The sequence below is a fragment of the Anabas testudineus genome, chromosome 12 (assembly GCF_900324465.2).
Source record: "Anabas testudineus chromosome 12, fAnaTes1.2, whole genome shotgun sequence".
Taxonomy (NCBI): Eukaryota; Metazoa; Chordata; class Actinopteri; order Anabantiformes; family Anabantidae; genus Anabas; species Anabas testudineus.
Genome location: NC_046621.1, coordinates 8,578,399 through 8,598,234, shown reverse-complemented (window position 1 = coordinate 8,598,234; position 19,836 = coordinate 8,578,399). Strand labels below are relative to the sequence as shown.

The 19,836-nt window shown below is 37.4% G+C and overlaps 2 protein-coding genes across 3 annotated transcripts; one reads left to right on the top strand and one right to left on the bottom strand.

Moving 5' to 3' along the window:
* Positions 1-909: 909 nt before the first annotated feature.
* On the bottom strand, positions 910-6,571 carry coq4 (coenzyme Q4 homolog (S. cerevisiae)). 2 transcript variants are annotated; one of them, XM_026355134.1, is made up of 7 exons: positions 6,466-6,571; positions 5,404-5,559; positions 3,858-3,954; positions 3,642-3,744; positions 3,383-3,512; positions 2,795-2,888; positions 910-1,648 (listed from the first exon to the last, which is right to left on the bottom strand). In XM_026355134.1, exons 1-7 carry the CDS (start codon positions 6,551-6,553, stop codon positions 1,465-1,467), a joined length of 852 nt encoding a protein of 283 aa, XP_026210919.1. In that variant the 5' UTR covers positions 6,554-6,571; the 3' UTR covers positions 910-1,464. The 2 variants fall into 2 exon arrangements, with proteins under 2 accessions (XP_026210919.1, XP_026210920.1); XM_026355135.1 differs by having other exon boundaries at positions 5,404-5,556.
* A 572-nt stretch (positions 6,572-7,143) lies between these two features.
* traf2b (Tnf receptor-associated factor 2b) lies at positions 7,144-18,063 on the top strand. Its single transcript, XM_026355132.1, has 11 exons — positions 7,144-7,245; positions 11,597-11,799; positions 12,620-12,698; positions 12,914-13,012; positions 14,953-15,114; positions 15,194-15,268; positions 15,572-15,646; positions 16,759-16,980; positions 17,076-17,379; positions 17,598-17,746; positions 17,845-18,063. The coding sequence occupies exons 2-11, from the start codon at positions 11,624-11,626 to the stop codon at positions 18,061-18,063; spliced, it is 1,560 nt and encodes a 519-aa protein (XP_026210917.1). The 5' UTR covers positions 7,144-7,245; positions 11,597-11,623.
* The last annotated feature ends 1,773 nt before the right edge of the window (positions 18,064-19,836 follow it).

Genomic DNA, 19,836 nt, shown 5'->3' with positions numbered 1-19,836 from the left:
TGTCACAAACAACATTGAAAGTACATTACAAACCCTGCAGAACAAAACCATGTATTTCCCTGTTTTTGTTTTTTTAATCTTAACACTTTAATCAGGTAAAACCCCGCTGAGGTTTAGGTCGACACATTCCCAACATTAACACACAAGTTAAGCTTAACACCAGGTGACAATGTATGAAACGTCAAACAGTTTAAGTACAGAGAATAAAAAAAACTATTCAAGAAAACTGGGCATGCAATATAATGACCTAGAGTGATGTTGAAACTGGACAATTAGTACCCAAATCCTATTGTCTGCTCCTCAGCCAACAATTCAAGAAGCCTTTTGGCCTAAACAGTCTCAGTAGACTCTTATTTCGAGAAACCACAACTTCCCCCCACCCCCACAAATGCTACTTTTAAAACCTAAAATTTAAATTAATGGGATCAAATCAGTTTCTCATTTATTTTAGTATAATTTCTACAACTATTCCAAGTGTATGACTTACTTTTTTTTTTTTTTTTAAAGATATTATCAGATTAGGATTTATTTCTGCTTCATTTTACCAAACGACAGCATATAAAATGGGATCTTTCACTTTCACCCATCAATAGGGGATCGATTTCATTTCTTCCCCTTCTTCAGAAGAAATCAAGAGATGCTGGGAAAGGGACCTAGTTGAGGAAATCAGTAGTGAATGGTGGAAACCCCTTCTCAAGCAAATACATACCTCTTCTCCATGTGGTCACAGGTATCTACCCCAATACGGTCCGCTCTTGCCCTCAACGCAAAGACCTACTGGCAGATAATTTACATGTGCTCTGTTCTTGCTCTAAACTTTAAACACTTTAGAGAAGTACTTTAATGTCTATACTAAGATATAAAAAAAACAATCTCTCATAACTGTGAGCTGAATGTTAGCAGCTGAGCTTCAGGGTTGCAAATGTTGAGTTTTTATACTATACAAATATTTGATGGTGCAAACAAACCAGTAAAAATTAGTTTTTGAAATTGAAAAGAAAGCCATAAAATATTCAGAGTAGAGTACGTGATCATATAGTGTGTGAAAAGATAACAGGAGCAGCCAGAGTTTAGAGTTTGTAGAGTACAACTACAGATGCACAGTTATTTTTAATAACCTGCCGTAACAAATTAGAAAAACAGTCAGAAAACAGAAGGTAAAAACAGAAACGATTCTTTTTTTTTAATTTTATACAAAAACACACACCTGTTGTCTATAAGCATCAGCAGAGCACAAATGATTTCATCAGCTGAAATGACTTCACTCGAAACAAAACAGTAAAAGATGACATAACACTAAGACAGATAGATTTAGGATGTAAGGAGGGACAAACCAACATTTGCCAAGAATGAAACTTCTCCATTTTACCAGCCGTTAAAAACTCCAAAGTATCGCACCAAAAATATTTTAGGTTTGTCCATTTTTAAGTCTTTTAGTTTATGGTTCCCAACCCATCATTCTTCTCAAGTAATCCTCTTGTTGGATGCACTGAGTATTAGTGGAGGTGGCTCGATGTTGAGCTCCTGTCTGAGGTCTTCAAGGCTCTGATCCCATCGTCTCTCGTAAAAGATGCTGAGGACACAGTGCGCCTGACGACCATTCCTCAGGGCCCAGGGCCCCAATGAAGTGAACAGTTTCTGTAAACGGCTAGAAGAAGGTGATACAATAGAGGGAAATTTAAGCAGGAAACTTGCAAAGAACCAGTTTTATTTCTAACAGATGGACTGGAGGCCACTTCCCCAGTAACACAGGGAAGTAACACTCATTGAATGTAGAAAACTTAATGATTTACAAGTAAAGAAACTGTTTACAGGCATTTAGGTTGCCATAAAGGAAGCAACAAAAAATAGTTTCCTCTTATGTCCACAAGTTGACATTTACTCTTAACTTTTAGTATTTCTAGTGTTTTAACTTCAACAAATAAGAACTCACTGGTGTTGGATATCAAAGCATCACTTTGTGGTACCGCAAACTACAGCTGGACAAGTAACTACTGTGAATGTTATATAACAATAATTTGTTACAAAAGAAAAAAGTGACAAAAGCTTAATGATTTATTTTTACTTACTGACTTATTATATGCATGAAAAATGGAAAGTTTAAGGCCTACAGCAATTAGATCATCAATAAACAGAATATTTTTTATCTAAAAAGAAAATACTTCATCATTTTCTTGTTTTTTTTAGTTGCCTGTGTTACTGAACTTAATATTTTTGGTTTTGAACTGAAATGAAAATGAATGAAAAAATACATTTTGGGAATTGACATGTAACTTAACAACCTTCTGAATTCTTTGCTTGTAAAAAACCAACTCATTAATGGAAATAATTGTTGGTTATATCTCTACCCCAAAGGACTTAGTGCTGCTCTTTACTAAACAGTAACAAATGAACGTAAACAAAGTGAGTTTAGTCATGTTGCCTAAACACAAAGCACCTTTTTATGACAACAGTAAAGGTGCCAGTGCAGTTAAACAGAACTGCTTGTTGGATGGCTGAATAGCTTCGGAAACTCCCTTCATTTACATTTCTGACACTGGACAAAGAGAAGTCATCATCTAACAATTTCTGAAGTTTTCTGAGGCCAACATTCACAACAACTCTACCTGTGACTGGCTAGCTGTGCCGACTTGTGGCGAGAGCATCTAATAATGTAATACCCATACTCCATACATCCAAGTGCTAAATAACTACAACGAATCAAGCATATCCCAACTCTAGGAGGACACTGTTCTCCTAGAGACTCATATGAAGTTTCAAAATCTACATTGTGGCAAAAACACAGGTGCTGTACCGTGCATTTAGTCGAAGTGGTCCCAACACAGCTCCAAGAGTACACATGGGAAGTCCCGTTTGGGCAGCTTCAAACAATTTCACTGCTACCTCACCTGAAAGTAGCAGGATGATACAGAAAAGGAAACAAATATGCAAATGACAACAAGGTGAAAAATAACTCAAAACTCAATTCTATAGTGAAACCTAAGTGCAAAAATGTATCTTTCTGTTTTAGTCACGTCACTGTACTGAATCAATCCACTAGTATGTTGCCAGCAAACAGAAATCTCAGATCAACATTGTGTAGGAAAGATAATGAAAAAAGCAGGAAACGTGTAAAAACACCTGGATAGGAAGGCGTGGGAGAGACAAAAATATGTTTCCTGAGAAATGAATTGCACTGCCAGCAGTCAAATGTGTAGCTCCAGCTGTGCCCATTCAGCAGCCATATACCCCCTACTAGACTGTACAGCAACACTGTACAAAATTCTTTGCTTGGCAGTTCATATAAATAACATGAAGTGACTCTGTACGTGCCACATTTGTGCAAAATAAAGCTGATTTTAAACATATTCTGGATTTCCACACCACACGAAGCCTGACTCACCCAGCATGTTAGTGGGCATGCCCAGTAAGGTGTGCAGCAAATCATGCACCTCTCTGTATCTCTGCATGACATAAGCTAGCTCCTCATCGTCCACAAACTTTACATCAGCCCTTGTGTCAGGGGTCACATGCTGCGGGGGAAAAAATAACACAAAATAGTAAAAAGAATATGTAACAATGATGGAGGTGTAATTTCTGAAAAATTTTAAGATTGCAACCATCTTTGAATCGAGCTTTACCACACATCAGTGAACACTGACATTGTCATCCAGAAAACGAAGGTATTCTCTCCCAAAAGAGCCGTCAGGCAGTGAGGCCATCTTGCTCAGATCAAGTGTAGACAGTCGGATCCTGGGCCGTTCTCTGCCATAACCAGTCGATAACAGTTAAGCCAATAATTCATAGTACAGAAACAGCTATTTCAAAGCAACTAAATAAGACTATAAGACTCACTAAATAAAGCTGCAGTGACTTACGTGAGGATAGTGTAACCTTCAGGATCATTTCTCATCCTGTTCCTGAGATTTATTAGTGCTAAGTGTCCTGTTGTTTCCCCGAGAACCGCAACCATGTCTGTGTAGATAGTTTAATAGAATTAGATGCACAATGACATGACATAAGAAGATGATGGTGTTTTGTTTAAAATTTAAACCTAAATTAATTATTAAAGTTATTTGGTTTCCTTATTGATTTTTTAAAATATTTTATCTTGATAATTCCCAAACGTTTGGCTTCTCTTGAAGTAGTAGATGGTAATTTAGGTTACATTTATCTACGTATTTAATCTCAAGGGGTACTTCATTTTTAACACAAGCCATATCAGGTTAACAATCACAAGAAGTACCATTCAGACTGTGTGAAGAGCTCTTCAGTGTTTTGTTTGTGGAGATTTTTCAGGTCTGTGAAAATGTCAAGTATGGGGACGTCATCAGAGATTTCTCAGTATTGTTTTTGAGACGACAAATGTTAAAAAGAAAACCTGAAGCCTGTGTGTAAAGCGAGACTGTTTATAAGGACAGCTGCGTCACTCAGTCAAGAGTGAACAGTTTCTGTGGTAGCATGGAAAAAGGGTTTTAGGAAAACCATCAGCTGATCAGTTCCCATTTAAAATTGTATCCATATCTTTTGAACAAATAGAAGCAAGTAGTTAGTGGAAAATAAAGTTTGCCAAAGTCAGTTGTCTATTAATGTGTTAATGTCTACTGAGCATCAAACAACTGAACTGGTCTTATGCACCAAGACTAAGAAGTGGCACTTGAAGGCATGGGACTGCGGTCTCTAAACAAAACATCAGATATCAGGTGGGCTGTCTTCCTCAATGAGTTTCGGGCTCAGTGTGACCATCATTTGTATTTAGTCTCATTTCTGTTTCCAAGACCTTTTTGAAGCACTAGAGCAGTACATGAGACAATACTGTTTGTACAGTCCCTACTGGTATCACTTTACTGAACACTAAATAAGGACAACATGAAATATGATGAAACTTTATTTCAAGTTCCTGTAAAGTACTGGAGACATGCCAAGGACAAAAACTGGACTGACTGAGACCAACATAGTTTTCATAAAGCAACAACTTACCAAAAGTGTCATTCATTTGTCTTGTTGATGTAAGAACAGATTTATAATGAAATACATCAATAAAACATTTTAGCAATCAGGTAGAATTTACTGTTGGAGAGGTAAAAACTAAAGTTCAAAGACTGAAAACTGAAATTCATTCTCGCAGTAGATTTTCTTTTACTTTTTCATCATTCTCACACACAAGGTCAACTTATTTGGTCCAGAACTTGTTTTGTCCTATCAGCCAATTTTATTTACTATTATGGATGAAATCTTGAGATAATATAACCAATAGTCTTACCAGTTTTTTATTAAATCAATTTACAAAATTTAGAACACCACACCCCATGGGACAACTTTTTAATAAAAAAAAAAAAAAAAAAGAAAAGAAGACAGCTCAAGTTATGAATAAATAACACAGAATGAAGGCTGAACTCGATGCTGATGATAAAGGAGTCTCACCATGTCTGTAGGGGTTCTGCAGTGCAGCCACTCCTGACCCAACGGCCAGCAGGGCTTTCTGGATGGGAGTGGTGAAGATGTGTCCAGGATACAGCCCATCATAGCAGCTGTCTGTAAACTCTCTACTTCTACTGTGCAGCTGCTGGGCACACACTGCTAAGACAAAGGTGGAGCAACATTGGAGACACAGGCACTTCTGGAGAATACAATAATGCACTTGTTAATGGTTTTTGTTTTTTTATTGCCCCAAGAAGACAATAAAAACAGCAATCTACTGATATATCCTGCAGTATAGAGTACATGTTGTGCTGTCATGACTGGAATAAAATGTGCTTATGTTTGAGAGAAAAGACACAATAAAACCATGATCAACATTTATTTGATTGGAGTGTTCATAATTGCACAAGAGGTTACAACATGTTACTCCCCCAGCACTGGTGTAAATGACTCTTGTATAAGTATTGCTGCCGTCCCACACCATTCTGCATCATGTTCCTACTCTACTCTGCTTTAAATTGATATTTTTAAGTTAGCACTGCATTTATCACTTTATTTATTTTATTTTTTTAATGACAAATGTTCACACTGAAAATCAGGTGTTCTGGTTTATAAACCATTTGTTCACTGTGTCTAAAAAAACTACATCTGCATACATCAATAACTTTAAATGACCTTTGCAGGTCATGGCGTATGATTTTGTTGCTATGACAACAGCTCCAGATCAATTTTAGCTAACGTTAACGTAAAACCTGCTTTGAAGAAGTAATATAACAATCCAGACTCAGGTCAAATCAATCAAATCTGACAACACTGTCATCTGCATATGTTAGGAGCCCATTGCTCTACATACTTTAATAAAGTAAAATCATTTCAGTGAAAAACTGGAATGACAACCAAGCAAGTTAGCAAGTTTGTCTCCCCGTGGTACGCTAAGCTAGCAACTAAGCTAGAAATCCTTTACTTTTATATTAAACCTGTTTTACATTAAATCTAGATTTATGTGGCGGCTTTATGCCATTCATTAAATAACGCAGACCACAAGCATATTATTAAAACTCGTACCTTTGGAGATCAAAAAGCAGTGTTGCTGGTGTGACCGTAGAAGGGCTTTACCAACGCACGGCCACATTGTGAAGGCTGTGATGCGCATGCGTCAACTCCTACTGTGTACTAGGTTTAAATGTCCTGGGCAGCCCTCGTAGAAGGGCGGGGTTTGTCAGTTACTGTCAGTGCAGTGCGCAGTTTCGATAAAGAGCAACCCGGGCTGCCTTTATGGAGAAATTAAACGCATTTTGTACAACAAATTGTAAACATAGCTTCCTAAAGGTTGAGCTGCCCTTCCCATGTAGTAGCGAACAAAGAGTTTTGCGGGCAAAGATACACTCAAAGGTTAGTTAGTTGAGCTGATATATCTTCTTGTCAGGTGAGTAGGTTAGCAGTTAAGTTACTGAGTAGTTAATTCGCCAAAGACATAGTAACTTACTAGCGAAATACTGCCTAACATACTAGCATTACCCGAGTTAACGTTAGCTGCATAAAGTTGCGTAGCTAGTTACTCATACAAACCAATAAGTAAAATCTAAGATTAGATTAGATTATTCCTTGTTTGTAAAGAAGTAAAATCATAACCGCATAGTTCTTAATCAAATATTAGCACAACGCTGCAAGCAAAGTACGGGAAAACCCGTAAAATAATCTTGTGATATAAACGTTGTCACTAGCCACTTCCCTAGTTTCTCTATCTGAATGATTCACTCTTTGTGACGTGTCCTGGGAGGTGTTTCACTGTAAATAGTTAGGGTTGGTGTGGCAGAATAAGACGACATTCACTCTGCAAACTCGGTGAGTAAATAGAGATTGGTTTCAGTAGAGAGACTAGAAGGGAAAGAGAGGGGGGTTCAGTCTAGAAACCTTTGGCTGTACTAACTAAAAGACTGAACAGTGAGCAAGAAGATGGCGGATGAATAATCGAGGATACAAGAAGTAGACAGAGCAGACTGGGAGTCTTTCTCATTTATGCTAGACTTAAGCTGTCTGAGGCATTAATTTAATTCAGAAATGAGGACTATGGAGATCTGGGGGGTAGCTTGGTTGAACTCTGTTTTGAAAGCATTGGTTTGATCGAGAATGCTTCCTTTGCTTGGTATTGGTTATTTTGTTTTACAGACACAATTGTGAACTGCAATTTTCAGTCCAGATAGCTGTGTGGGTACTTTTTTGAAACATAAGATAGTTTTGTCATCACTCAGTCTTTTGCTGTGCATGCTAATACCAACATGAAAAGGCTAGAGAGACTAGTATCTTTGTACACTGTGGCTGAAAATATATAAGTGTAGAGTGTGGTGTATGGTGTATGGAAAAGAAAACCAGCATATGGTTACTGCATGAGATTGTCTTAGTTAATAACTGTTTTCATTAGATTTCCTAATTGCTACCCTCTGAGGTTTCCATAGACACACACAGCGTGTGTGTTCTTGTGCTTATTAAGGCTGAGCTTCTTGTAGACAGCTGTTTGCAGGTTACTCGATAGGCTTATGTGACTTGAATCATACCCTTTCCCATTTGTGTGTTGTAGAAGAATAAACATGCTGACTAATTCATGCCATGTCACAGCAGTGGGGAAATATTATTAATGTAATCTCATCAGATCATGACGTTCTGTCAGAGAAAATACCAAGAAAAGCATTTCCAACGAAAACAGTAGGGTTTCTTCTTAGAAGTGCAAAGCGTATTTCTTGGAAATGAGATGTGTAACATTTCCCGCCTTAACCGCCGCTTGAGTTTAAGAAAATGTTATCTTGACAACTGAATAATAACTAATCATTATTCTAGAGAAACTTGTTAACAAATATTGCTGTTTTATTCTCTGTGTAATGCAGTAAGACTGAAGCATAAAGTGTGGAAACTAATAAAAAGTACTACTATTTTAAAATTTTATATAAGTAGTTCAATTTCAATTCAGTAATTAAAATGACAAAAACTCATTTGATTCAGAAACATTATTTTGTATTGTTAAAAACAAAATAGTAGTAGTAGTAGTAGTAGTAGTAGTAGTAGTAGTAGTAGTTAAGGGATTACCAAAATATGTTTCAAACACATTTCAAATTTAAATTTAAAATCACCTGAGCCAATAGCATTAGCTTAGTACAAAATCTAATTTAAACAATTTAAAATAATGCCAGCCAGTACCATGAATGCTACTTATAAGATTATACTGTCTGCGACTAATTACTAATAGCTGATGACACATCACTGTTCATTTTTCCCCTTGGGAAAATTTAGGTCTCATGATAAACATGAGAAATCTGTTATTAGTCTTTTCATCATCACATTTTGTGAGTTTCAGTGTTTACATAAACAAAGCCAACTTTAAAAATACATTTTGTAAGGAACAGTAACATTTTAATTACCATAGTTTAAACCACGAACACATTTTACTTCCTACGTTGGAGTTTCAGGAGATTTTCTATGCCTTTAAAAGTGCTTACATTGTTTTAAGCCACATCAGCAAAAAGTAAGCACTCTTGAACAGCAAAAGCACACTGAGGCACTTTATGTCAGCTTTATTGTAGTTTGCATGGGTATTTCCCTACCAAAATAGTTTTCCATATATTTTCCCAGCAGGTTTGTACAGAATTAACAATGTGCTTTATCACCGAAGAATGCATGGTAGAAATAAATACTTGAACCGGTGATTGAAGTTATTTTTACTTTGTGTGAACAAAGTTTACGTGTGAGTTTTTCTTTTAAAGCTGTGACTTAAGTAAGTAGGTGGATATACTGAAATATGATCAAACCTTGAACCTATTGTGTACAAGAAGATAGATTTATTTTAAAGATTATATTTTCACATAATGTCACCTAAACTGTGAAACCCAGTTTTGTGGGTTGATGAGAATTTGTCAGTATATGATGACATCTGCTGGTATTTGGGGAAAAAGGCTCAGGGTGAAGAAAAAACCCAGGGTGGCACGGGGGTGTAGTGTTTGTTTGTTCTCCCTGTGTGTCCGGGTATTCTGGCTTCCTCCCACAGTCCAAAGACATACAGTTAGGTTACCTGGTGACTCTAAATTGCTCATAGGTGTGAATGCGAGTGTGTATGGTTGTCTGTCTCTAAATGTCATGTCATGTCATGTCATTTCATGACCTGTGATAGACTGGCGACCTATCCAGGTTGTACACTTCCTCTCACGCAATAAAAGCTGGGATAGGCTCCAGCACTCCCACGACCTTTGAGAGGACAAGCGGTTTAAATAATGGATCAATGGACTTCCCAGTCAAAGTATTTGTGTAGGCTTAAAAGTGTACAGAGTACTACTTGCACCCTGTACTCAATGCAAACAGTGCAATTGTTGTCAAGTATTAAAACATTATTTTCTGTAGTTGTAAACAAAACGGACACAAATAAAGCTTGATATGTGTCTAACTTTTCAAGATATGTTGTGGTTGCTTACTTTCATAATAATGAAAACAATCCAAACCACCATGAACTTTCACAACTCTGTGAAAACTGTGAGTTAATGATTCAACTGAAGCTGACATACCCAACATTTTTAAGGCAGCAGGGGAACTTACAGAAGGCAGTTGTTTTTAAAGAGATAGCAATAAGAAATGAAAATGCATCCCCAGTCATGCGTTAATCAGTAATGGTTCATTGGAAGCATGACAAAGAGGTGGAAAGTCTTGCTGTTGCTGTGATGTCTGACCTTGCTGAATTTTGTACAAGTTAATATTGTCCATAGTGCAACACACAGGGAAGTGAGTTTTCTGTGAGCATTACAATAGCAGTTTTAATTGGATTGTACTCCATATGTATGGGCAGAGATAGATGGCCTCACAAAACCACCAGGTGGCAGGACAAGCGCGATAATTAGCTGGTTTTGAGTCGCCAGTGTGTGAATATTTGTTTCACATAGGCTACGTTCACGTTGCACGCTGTAGTAGCCTAAATCCGATCTGTTCACAGTTTTTACTCCAAATGACTCCAGATTAAATTTTTGAACAAACCGATTTCATATCCGATCACGAACAATGTGATCACTGTCAAAAGCAGTTTTTGGGAAACAATTTGTTATATAACTTTTGCACAAAAGATGTTGTTGTCGTTAAGGGGTATTGTTTGTAGAACTTTGAGGAAATAATGAATTCAATCAGTTTTGTAATAAGGCTGTAACATAACAAAATGTGGAAGAAGTTAAGCGTGGTGGGTGCTTTCTGGATGCGCTGTATTGCACAAACATGGCTAAATGTCATGTAAAAGTGTGGCAGTTGAAGACCTCATTGGTGTTCAAGGATACAATAGAATTTACTTATACACATGAATTGCTAACATCTAACTAAAAAGTTGGAATTGAGTGTGAAGGCCTACTGTTTACTGTGAATGTAACCGTGGTTGGATATAGTGTTTACACAGGCTGAACACATGGTGGTGCTGTAACTAGCAGATTTTTGTTGTTTTCTTGTCTTTTTAGCAGTGTTTTGTCTTTGTTGTTCTTCTGCTGTACCTGCTTTTATATTCTGTAGAAGCTTAAATCAGTATCTCAGCTGCAGGTTTTTCCCCCCAAGAATCCCCATCACAGGAAACCGCATAGAACAACCCAGAAACATTTGCAAATCTTTTATAGACTTTGCAATAAGACTTAGAATAGCAAGACAGCGGTGTACATATTAGGGTCACTGTAAAGTACAAAGTCAGTTACTGATGTAGGAGGATTTGGAGAACCAAAATGTTTGCTTGTGTCTGAAAAAAGTTTTGTTGCACACAGTGTACCCTAAATGGTTTTAGTTTTTTTTATTTCTTGCAGAACCATTTGTTATATGAAGATATGATAGTATGACAATTGTATGCATGCATGCATAATTTGAAATGTTTTTACAGGCTATATCACCTGAGTTAACATAGTTAAGATAACTTTATCTTCAGCTTATCTTATCACTGTACATTTCTTTGGATGCTGCTCATATTTCACTTTCAGTATAGCTGCTGAAATCCTGTTCACGTATACTCCCAATAAGTAGAACAGGCATGCCATAAATTGCTTAATGACATGTCAGAGTTACAGCATACCAACTGGAAGTATTCATTAGTTTGGTATGAGGGGAAACTCTAGAGACTATGACTATGTCTGTTTCACAAGTGTTGCACAAGAATTTTATGGCGTGGTATAAAGGCATCTGTGCTTTTCATTTATAGGATATAGCACCAGATTGATGGAGAAGAATGGCCCGAATCTCGTTGGACTGTCCCAATTCTTTACCAGGGATTCCCCTCAGTGTGCTGTCAGTGCCCATGGAGAATAAATACAAATGTCAGCAGTGTCTCCAGGTCCTGAGGAGGCCTGTCCAGGCTCAGTGTGGCCATCGCTTCTGTGTACACTGCTTCAAGCAGCTCACCAGGTAGACTGGAGGTCCTCAGACCACCTACAATCGTGTGAAATGCAAACCCTTCCCCTTCCAATGCTTCCCCTCTTACTGGACATGCTTCAGCACATCCTGTGTTCTTGTCTCTGCACACCTCTGGGATTATATTTACCCAAGATCAATTACTCAGTTATGCAGAGTCATTCCTTACATGACTGGACTCTAATACTGAATCACAAGGATATGGCTTAGGATGCTGGCTCATTCTAAAGGTGTCCATCATTTTATTTTTCCTGATACTGACACACTGTTTGTTCATGAATGTATGACAGCATTGTGAATTCATTAATGATACACTGTATCACCTTTTGTCTAATGATACTTTGACAGTATCATTAAACACACGGTGACAGAAAATGTTGAAAACTTCACTAAAAGATTAAATAATTTCCTCCCTACATAAAACCAAACATAACAATATACCATAAACAAAACCTACCAAACATCTATTTGTGTATGTTTTGAAGATTCCACTGCTGTCTGTACATGTGAATTCTTCAGGCTTAAATGATCATTTCCCATGTGCTTTTTGTTGTTGTTTGTATGTGTTTATGATGTGTAGTACTTGGTAGTTCATTTGTCCATAGTCTTGCAGAAGCTATTAATTTCCCACACTTCAACATTTGCTTCTTTCTCTGCTCTTGCATGGATTCATGTTTCAGTAGCTTGAGCGCTGATCCCTACTGGTCAGCTGTTGTTCCGGTAATGGATCAACAGTAAATTGTTGCTGACTATTGCAGTGCAGTCCAGCTGTTATGAAGTCACTATAAAGCCACAAACCTGTCTTGTCTGTTAGCTCTGGCCCAAAGCCTTGTGAAGCCTGCCGCCAAGAGGAAATATATGAAGAGCCCATTTCCATTCTCAACAGTAGTGAGGTAAGCTATTGTAATATGCAATTAACATCCTAATCATATGAGATATCACATTCCTAACTCCCACTCAGTTTTTAAGGAAAATATGTGATTGGAGTGTGATGGGGGGGATTTCCTTTACCACAGACTAACTCGGTGTAATCTGCTATGTCTGTCAGCTATTGTAATATGCGGCCTCATGACTTGACTGAGCTCTTTGTTCTTTGCTCTCCCACAAGGCATTTCCAGACAATGCAGCGGGTCGAGAAATAGCAAGTCTGCCTGCCAGGTGTTTGAACCAAGGCTGCAATTGGACAGGCTCAATAAAAGAGTATGAGGTGAAGTATAAAGTTGTACTTTTCTAGCGTTGTGGGTTTGCCTTACTCCCTCATATTACAGCGAGTGCTAGTTTACTTTAGCCATGTATCACATCTAAACTTTTTACCTTTCTCATCTTTCTGAACACTCATTTGTGTGTGACATATTTTTGTATTTCAGTATTGGTGTTTTGCTCATATTATGGCTACACAATGTGGTCGTATTACATGCACTACAGAAAATAGCTGTAAGGAAACAGGAAGTGAAACTTAACATGCACCCTGGAAAGTCCCTATGTTATCCAGCTTTGTAAACAGTGGAAAGTACCAGGACATAAAATGCCATTTAACCTGACTAGCTTGATTTCTGATGGTGAGTTAGATGACCATTACATGATAATGAAACTGCTGGATTTAGAGTTCCTATGGGAACTAAATTTATACTTGCTGTAGGAGATAACGCAGAAACTGGTGTAGACTATGAGCCATGTCAAAATTACAAAAACTGTTTCTATTCTTGAGTGTCTTTTATCTACAGTTGTCTTCTGTGAATATTTCAATGTTGGGACAGTTAATTTGTTTATTAAGAGGGTTTCCAGATGGTAATCGTGTGTAAAGGATGTTTGTGGCAGTAGTTCTTAGTTTGTGTTTTTTATTAACTGTACTCTATACTTATCTCAATCGGTTTCTACACTGGAAGCGTTAAAACCATGCGATTGCGGGAAATATGGTTAAAAAGAGAACACTAGTCTGATGTGGGAGATTATTTTGCATGCTCTGCATATGCGGCTCTGACTGATTAGCATGCCCAAACTTCCTGCTATATATTTTTTTTTTCATGTGACATGTGCTTGCTCTCTGTGACTTGTGTGTTCTTTTTATTAAAGCGCTCGATGTGATTAGAATGATGTGTGAGACATCTCCATGTTTTTGTGAATATTTGTGGGTTGTGAGTCATTGTTGCCAGCTAAGATCCACGCTGTCATTAGCTAGCCATACACACCCAAAGCTAGGCCTTCCGAAGCTGGAAAAATAGACTAAACGTGTTGTCTGTGTGGCGAGGTGAGGACAGGCATCCGAAATAAAAGCTGTTAAAGATGATTCATATTTAGTTTGGTTATTCGGTTGAAGATTTGTCAGTGTAGCGTGTCTTAAAAGTGAGTAGTGAAAGCGAAAAACGGCTAACCTACCTGTGGCTCTTGTTCTGTGGCTTCAGCGTGCTGGTGCTACTCATTGTGAAATGAATCAACTTCTTGGTTGTAACTCCACCTCACAGTCGAACCACTCCCCCTTTATTTCCCGGTAATTTTCAAAAAAGGTTTTGAAAATGCGATTATATTTAAATAAAAAAGTGACTTGACTTTTTTTCCAGTAATAATACTTCCACTTTTAATTTCTACGTATTCAGTTGTCTGTTATGTTCGTTGCATTTTTTATTTCCTCATTAACCAGCGACCTCCTAGAGTTTGTTGGGTTTCATTTTAGTTTTATTGTCAGCTTTCGCTTTATTAGTATATAATTAATTACATGACTACAGTCACGTAGCACAAATATTAAGTCTAATTAGGTAACAGGAAAAAAAAACATACCTGGACTTTACGTTTCATCTATTTTTACGAACTGGACATAATAAATGGTTATATAAAAAAAGCTCAGCTTGTTTTTCCACATTGCAGCTGTCAGTACGTCCACACCTGTTTAAACATGTAAATGTCAGATAGGACTTCAGTTTAATTTGTAAAATGCATTCATTTGAATAATGACTCACAAAGGCGTAGCATCTTTATGTGAGGGCTCTACGGGTTTTAAATAAGCTGCATTCAAACAACCTAGAAAACCATAAAACTACAGTGAAGCCTTAATAATATCTTTGAAAGAATAACACCAAATACAGCTGTCCTTTTTGAGAATGACAAACTGTAGCAAAGTAATGATTATAATAAACCTGTTTCCAACCTTAGGCTCAGCATGAAGGTCGCTGTGAATTTGAACAGATACAATGTGAGGCCTGCCAAAACTTCATCCTTCGTACAGAGAAGGACCGACACAATGAGAGAGAATGTGAGGCACGAACACTGAACTGCAAATACTGCAAAGTGACCTTCAACTTTAAAGAAATCAAGGTGAGAGATTGAGCTGATCTACAATGAGGCACCTTCATCTGTATGAGCGGACACACAGTGAATTTCTCTCTTGTTTTAGGCCCATGATGAGATCTGTCTGAAGTTTCCCTTACAATGCAAGGACTGTGGCAAGAAGAAGATCCCAAGAGAAAAGGTTTGAGCTGTTGCTCAGATTAAATGATAAAGAATTAACTAGTTAGCTTCTTTATACTGTATGTAGGCATTGAGTAGTCACTGAATGGACTAATTCTACATTCCAGTTTCATTCATGAAAAGCCTCCTCATATAGATCATCTGAAAAGTGAAAGTTGTCCTTCATATGAATGGAAATAGTCCTTTTACGTCCATTTAGTTTCTTTTCCTTCTAAGAATCCTGCACTTTACTTTCACTTTGACTGAGTTTGTGTTTTGTTTGACACTGGCCCATTAACATTTCCTTTGTGCTATCAACTTTCAGTTCAACGACCACATCAGGAGCTGTGCCAAATCAAAGAGCGCCTGTCCATTCGGTGAAGTGGGCTGTAAATCTGTGGTACGTATTACCCAACTAAATATAGTTCTTCTATTGCATGAGCTCTTTTGTTAAATCATTATTAAATATTTTAATTGTAACAGGTTTACAAAAATATTAACGGAAAACTATGTTATTATTTTAAAGGAATAATTTATTTGGGAAATAAGCTTGTTTATTTCTTGCCAAGAATTTGTACGATAAATACGGTAGCTAAGCTACAGATCTGCCTGCCATTACCTTACCTAAATATAAAAGATTACATTTGTACAGCGATATCACAATAGGTCAGTGAATCAATTATTCTAGAAAAAAAATTAGTATCAGCACCAACAATTTTTTATTTTTCAAAAATATACACTAAAAAACATATAGATTTTTACTTATCACAACAAATTATATGACATGTTCACTAGCTTTCTTGAGAAGTGCTTTAAGCAAGCTAGCTGTCTCTGATACTTCCTGTCCTTAATGTTAAGCCAACATACGGTAAGTGCACTGATGCGCTAGCTTCATATTCAGTGTGCAGACATAAAAGTGTCATCTTCTCTTCTAACTCTCCAGAAGAAGCAAGTTTGATTTGATTTGATTACCGGTTACATGGTCTGTTAAGTACATTTCTTGTTTAACCTGACAGACTTCTGTTCTGATTTGCCTCTTGTCCTGAGGTATGCAGTGGGCAGGGCCATCAGTTGAGCAACATTCAAATCTGATGTTGGTTAAACCACGTGTAGATATCTGGAATCTGTGCCGTTAAAACACACCCACAAATCGTAAAGCAGTTAAAAACGGTTGTAATAACAACCTACCCAACAACGTTTTTCCCCAGTACTTTGTTTATTGAATGTTTTATGTTACAGAGAAATTCTTAACCAGAATTATACATGGATTCTTGCCAATAATGAATACATATTAAAAATGATTTTATCAAAACTTTACCCATTTACCATACTGTAAACATTTTTTTTGTCTTTTTAGTGAAATTCACACATTTATTTCCCGTAAAACGGTTAAACTACCACCACCTAGCATTAGAGCAGGGTACGAGCTCACCACTGAACTGATTCGACCACTTTAGTCCTGCAGGTTGGTTTAAATTGCAGCAGCTAAATAGGCTTTGTTGTGTTCCTCAGATAGAGAACGGGAAGCTCAGCGAACATGAGCACAACAGCACCATGGAGCACTTGCGTCTGCTGCTGCCCATGGTGCTGTCTATGACTCGGACACGTGCAGAGGCTTCTGGTTCCGGGGAATGGCAGGACGATGGGCCCGGTTGGGGCCTCTACAGGGGCCCTACCGATGGAGTCATAGAAGAATGTGCAGCCCCCCAACAATCGGTGGACCTGGATAAAAAGGTAAGTGTGAAGAGATTCAATGCTGCTTGTTCACCACTGTTGTCTTTGGGTGTTTAATGTTTACCTACTCATCTTTGTTGTGTTTTTTTTGACAGGTGACAGCGTTAGAAAACATCGTGTGCGTCTTGAACCGGGAAGTGGAGCGCAGTTCTGTTACACTGGAGGCTTTTGCGCACCAACATCGTTTAGACCAAGAAAAGATTGAAAATCTGTCTAACAAAATACGACAGCTAGAGAGGACGTTGACGATGAGAGACTTGCAGCTGTCTGAGACGGAACAGCTGGTGCGAGAACTCCAGTTCTGCACCTACGACGGGATATTTGTCTGGAAAATCTCAGACTTCTCACGTCGCAGACAGGATGCCGTGGCTGGTCGAACTCCTGCAATGTTCTCACCGGGTAAGATGAGAGGCATAATCACCCGTAATCCAGTTCAAAGGTTGAATGAGTTAAGATGTGGTTTGTCTGATTTAAACTGACTTTTGGCCTGTTGACAAGGGGAATTTCATGAGACTACACCCTTGTCATTCTGTAGGGAGGATGCATGTCACTACTATTAACGCATGATCTTTTTTTAAGCTGTTTTCATTCTGGGTTCTTCCTTTTTCTCCTCGCAGCATTTTACTCTAGTAAATATGGCTACAAAATGTGTCTGAGGCTGTATTTAAACGGCGATGGGACTGGACGAGGAACACACCTGTCACTGTTCTTCGTTGTCATGAGGGGCAAGTGTGATGCTCTGCTCAAATGGCCATTCAGTCAGAAGGTAGGGAACATTTCTAGTGATCCCTCCACTCATCTTAATTCATAATCACTACATTATAAGGGACCAAGCAAACTGTTCTTCTCCTTTTCTTTCCGCAGGTGACTCTAATGCTCCTAGATCAGAACAACAGAGAGCACATTATTGACGCTTTCCGCCCTGATGTCAGCTCCACGTCGTTCCAGAGGCCGATCAGTGAGATGAACATCGCCAGCGGCTGCCCGCTCTTCTGTCCTCTGGCTAAACTGGCTGGCAAGAGCCCTTATCTGAGAGATGACACAATTTTCATTAAAGCCATTGTAGACCTCACAGGGTTATAGGGAGTGGGCTGTGGAAGCTACACTTTAGGAAAAATAAAAGTAAAAACCTATAATAATCATAATATGTCGATATTGATATATCATATATATATAAATATATATGTTAATACACGTTATTACATAACATTATCATCACTATTACTCATATTATTATTAAATAATATTAAGAATATGAACCATATTTTTGTAAAATAATTCAATCATGGTGGTGGTGCTTGAAACTTGGATTTTAGTAACATTAATATAAATAATTAATGTATTAATAGATAATAACAATAGAAACATCTTAATATATATAGTATGATAATTATTTTAGAACAGACTAGTCTTTGAATTTGAATACATACTGTGTAATTAATGTTTGGATTGGATTTCAATTGAACAAAGGAAATTCATATTAAGTCCCATGACCTTTGTTTGACCAAAACAAATTCATTTAAAATGTGTTTTAACTAATTAATCACCTTTAGCCTCACAGTTCAGCACGAACTCAGTCATTTCTTGCTAAATAAGTAGCTGATGAAACATATAAAGTCGATCCTAAAGCAAAACACATTGAGAGAACACAGGTCTGTTTCTCCACTAAACCTAAAAAACATTGTCGCCTACTCAGCAGCATCAACCACCAATATAAGCAAAGCAGTTAAATCGAACTATTAAATCTATATAGTAGATATTTACAGTTAAAACATACTCAGTTTAGCTTTAATACCTGCTTAACTCTCCTCTCTTTACTAATTAGTCAAGTACATATTCATTATATACTATAAACCAGCATATATCTTCTAACAACTATTCAGAGATAATGAATTTGATGCATACTTTTCCTTTTAATGTAAAACATGTAATCATTTTCTGTGACATGGTCAATTAAATGGAATATATCAATAATATGTGAGGGTGTGTTAACATTTTGTTTCTATTTTGGGAGCAAGTGACTTATCTTAATTGGATTTGTAATCACTTTAAGCCCATTGAAAATATTTAGCACTTTTTGCTTTTATCCAAATGAGAGTTTAATGTCCTACTGTCTTACTTATTTTCTGAAGTGTTTGCTCAGGGAAAGATTTGGTTAAGCTTTAGAAAGAAGTTGTTTTATACCAATAAACACTTTAAGTAAAACTAAACTAATGTTGTTTGTGAACTGTAATGTAAAATCTACAATAAAAATCAGTAACAGTGTGGAAATGGAAAGCGTGTATTACAATCAACTTCTGGACCTGGATGAGCTCTACTGGAAACTGCACTTAAATGATCTTACTGTAATATTATGCAAAACTAAAGACGTTTTCAAACAGAAGTCATGGCAAATGACTTGCATTGACCTTGTGTAGAGTTCTGCAGAAATACTTTACTATTTAAATCAAACATATTGGTCAGAACAGTTCTCAGCGTCACAAACACCTGTATCCAGACTAAACTTACACGATGACACTGGGATGAGTGTGACTACAGCTTTAAAAAAAACACCCTGATGTCTGCAGCACCTTTTTTTTTTTTTTTTTTTTTTTTAAATAACAGCTGATATGTATATCAGGATGATCTCAAACGCATGTGAATGTGACAACTTTCCTCTGTGGGCTGCAGTAGGAGACTAACACGGCCGGGTACGGTTGCCGGTGATTTCTGCTTCTCAATAAGAGGCGTATAAGTAAAAACAAGTCTGCTGGCAAAGCATCTGACAGCACAGACTGTTGAAAACCACATCTGAGCAAAGGCGTTAGTTAGGCTGTGCGTTAACCCGGTTGGTTCAGTTTGTTTCCTGCATGTTGC

Bases quoted from the DNA above. Each gene is read 5' to 3' on its own strand.
- traf2b (XM_026355132.1), top strand. From the start codon at position 11,624: ATGGCCCGAATCTCGTTGGACTGTCCCAATTCTTTACCAGGGATTCCC. The intron at 15,115-15,193 runs GTGAGAGATTGA...CTCTTGTTTTAG, and splicing joins TCAACTTTAAAGAAATCAAG to GCCCATGATGAGATCTGTCT. The intron at 15,269-15,571 runs GTTTGAGCTGTT...ATCAACTTTCAG, and splicing joins AGAAGATCCCAAGAGAAAAG to TTCAACGACCACATCAGGAG.
- coq4 (XM_026355134.1), bottom strand. From the start codon at position 6,553: ATGCGCATCACAGCCTTCACAATGTGGCCGTGCGTTGGTAAAGCCCTT. The intron at 5,560-6,465 runs GTACGAGTTTTA...CCTTTGTCTTAG, and splicing joins CTGCTTTTTGATCTCCAAAG to CAGTGTGTGCCCAGCAGCTG. The intron at 1,649-2,794 runs GTACAGCACCTG...ACCTTCTTCTAG, and splicing joins CCACTTCGACTAAATGCACG to CCGTTTACAGAAACTGTTCA.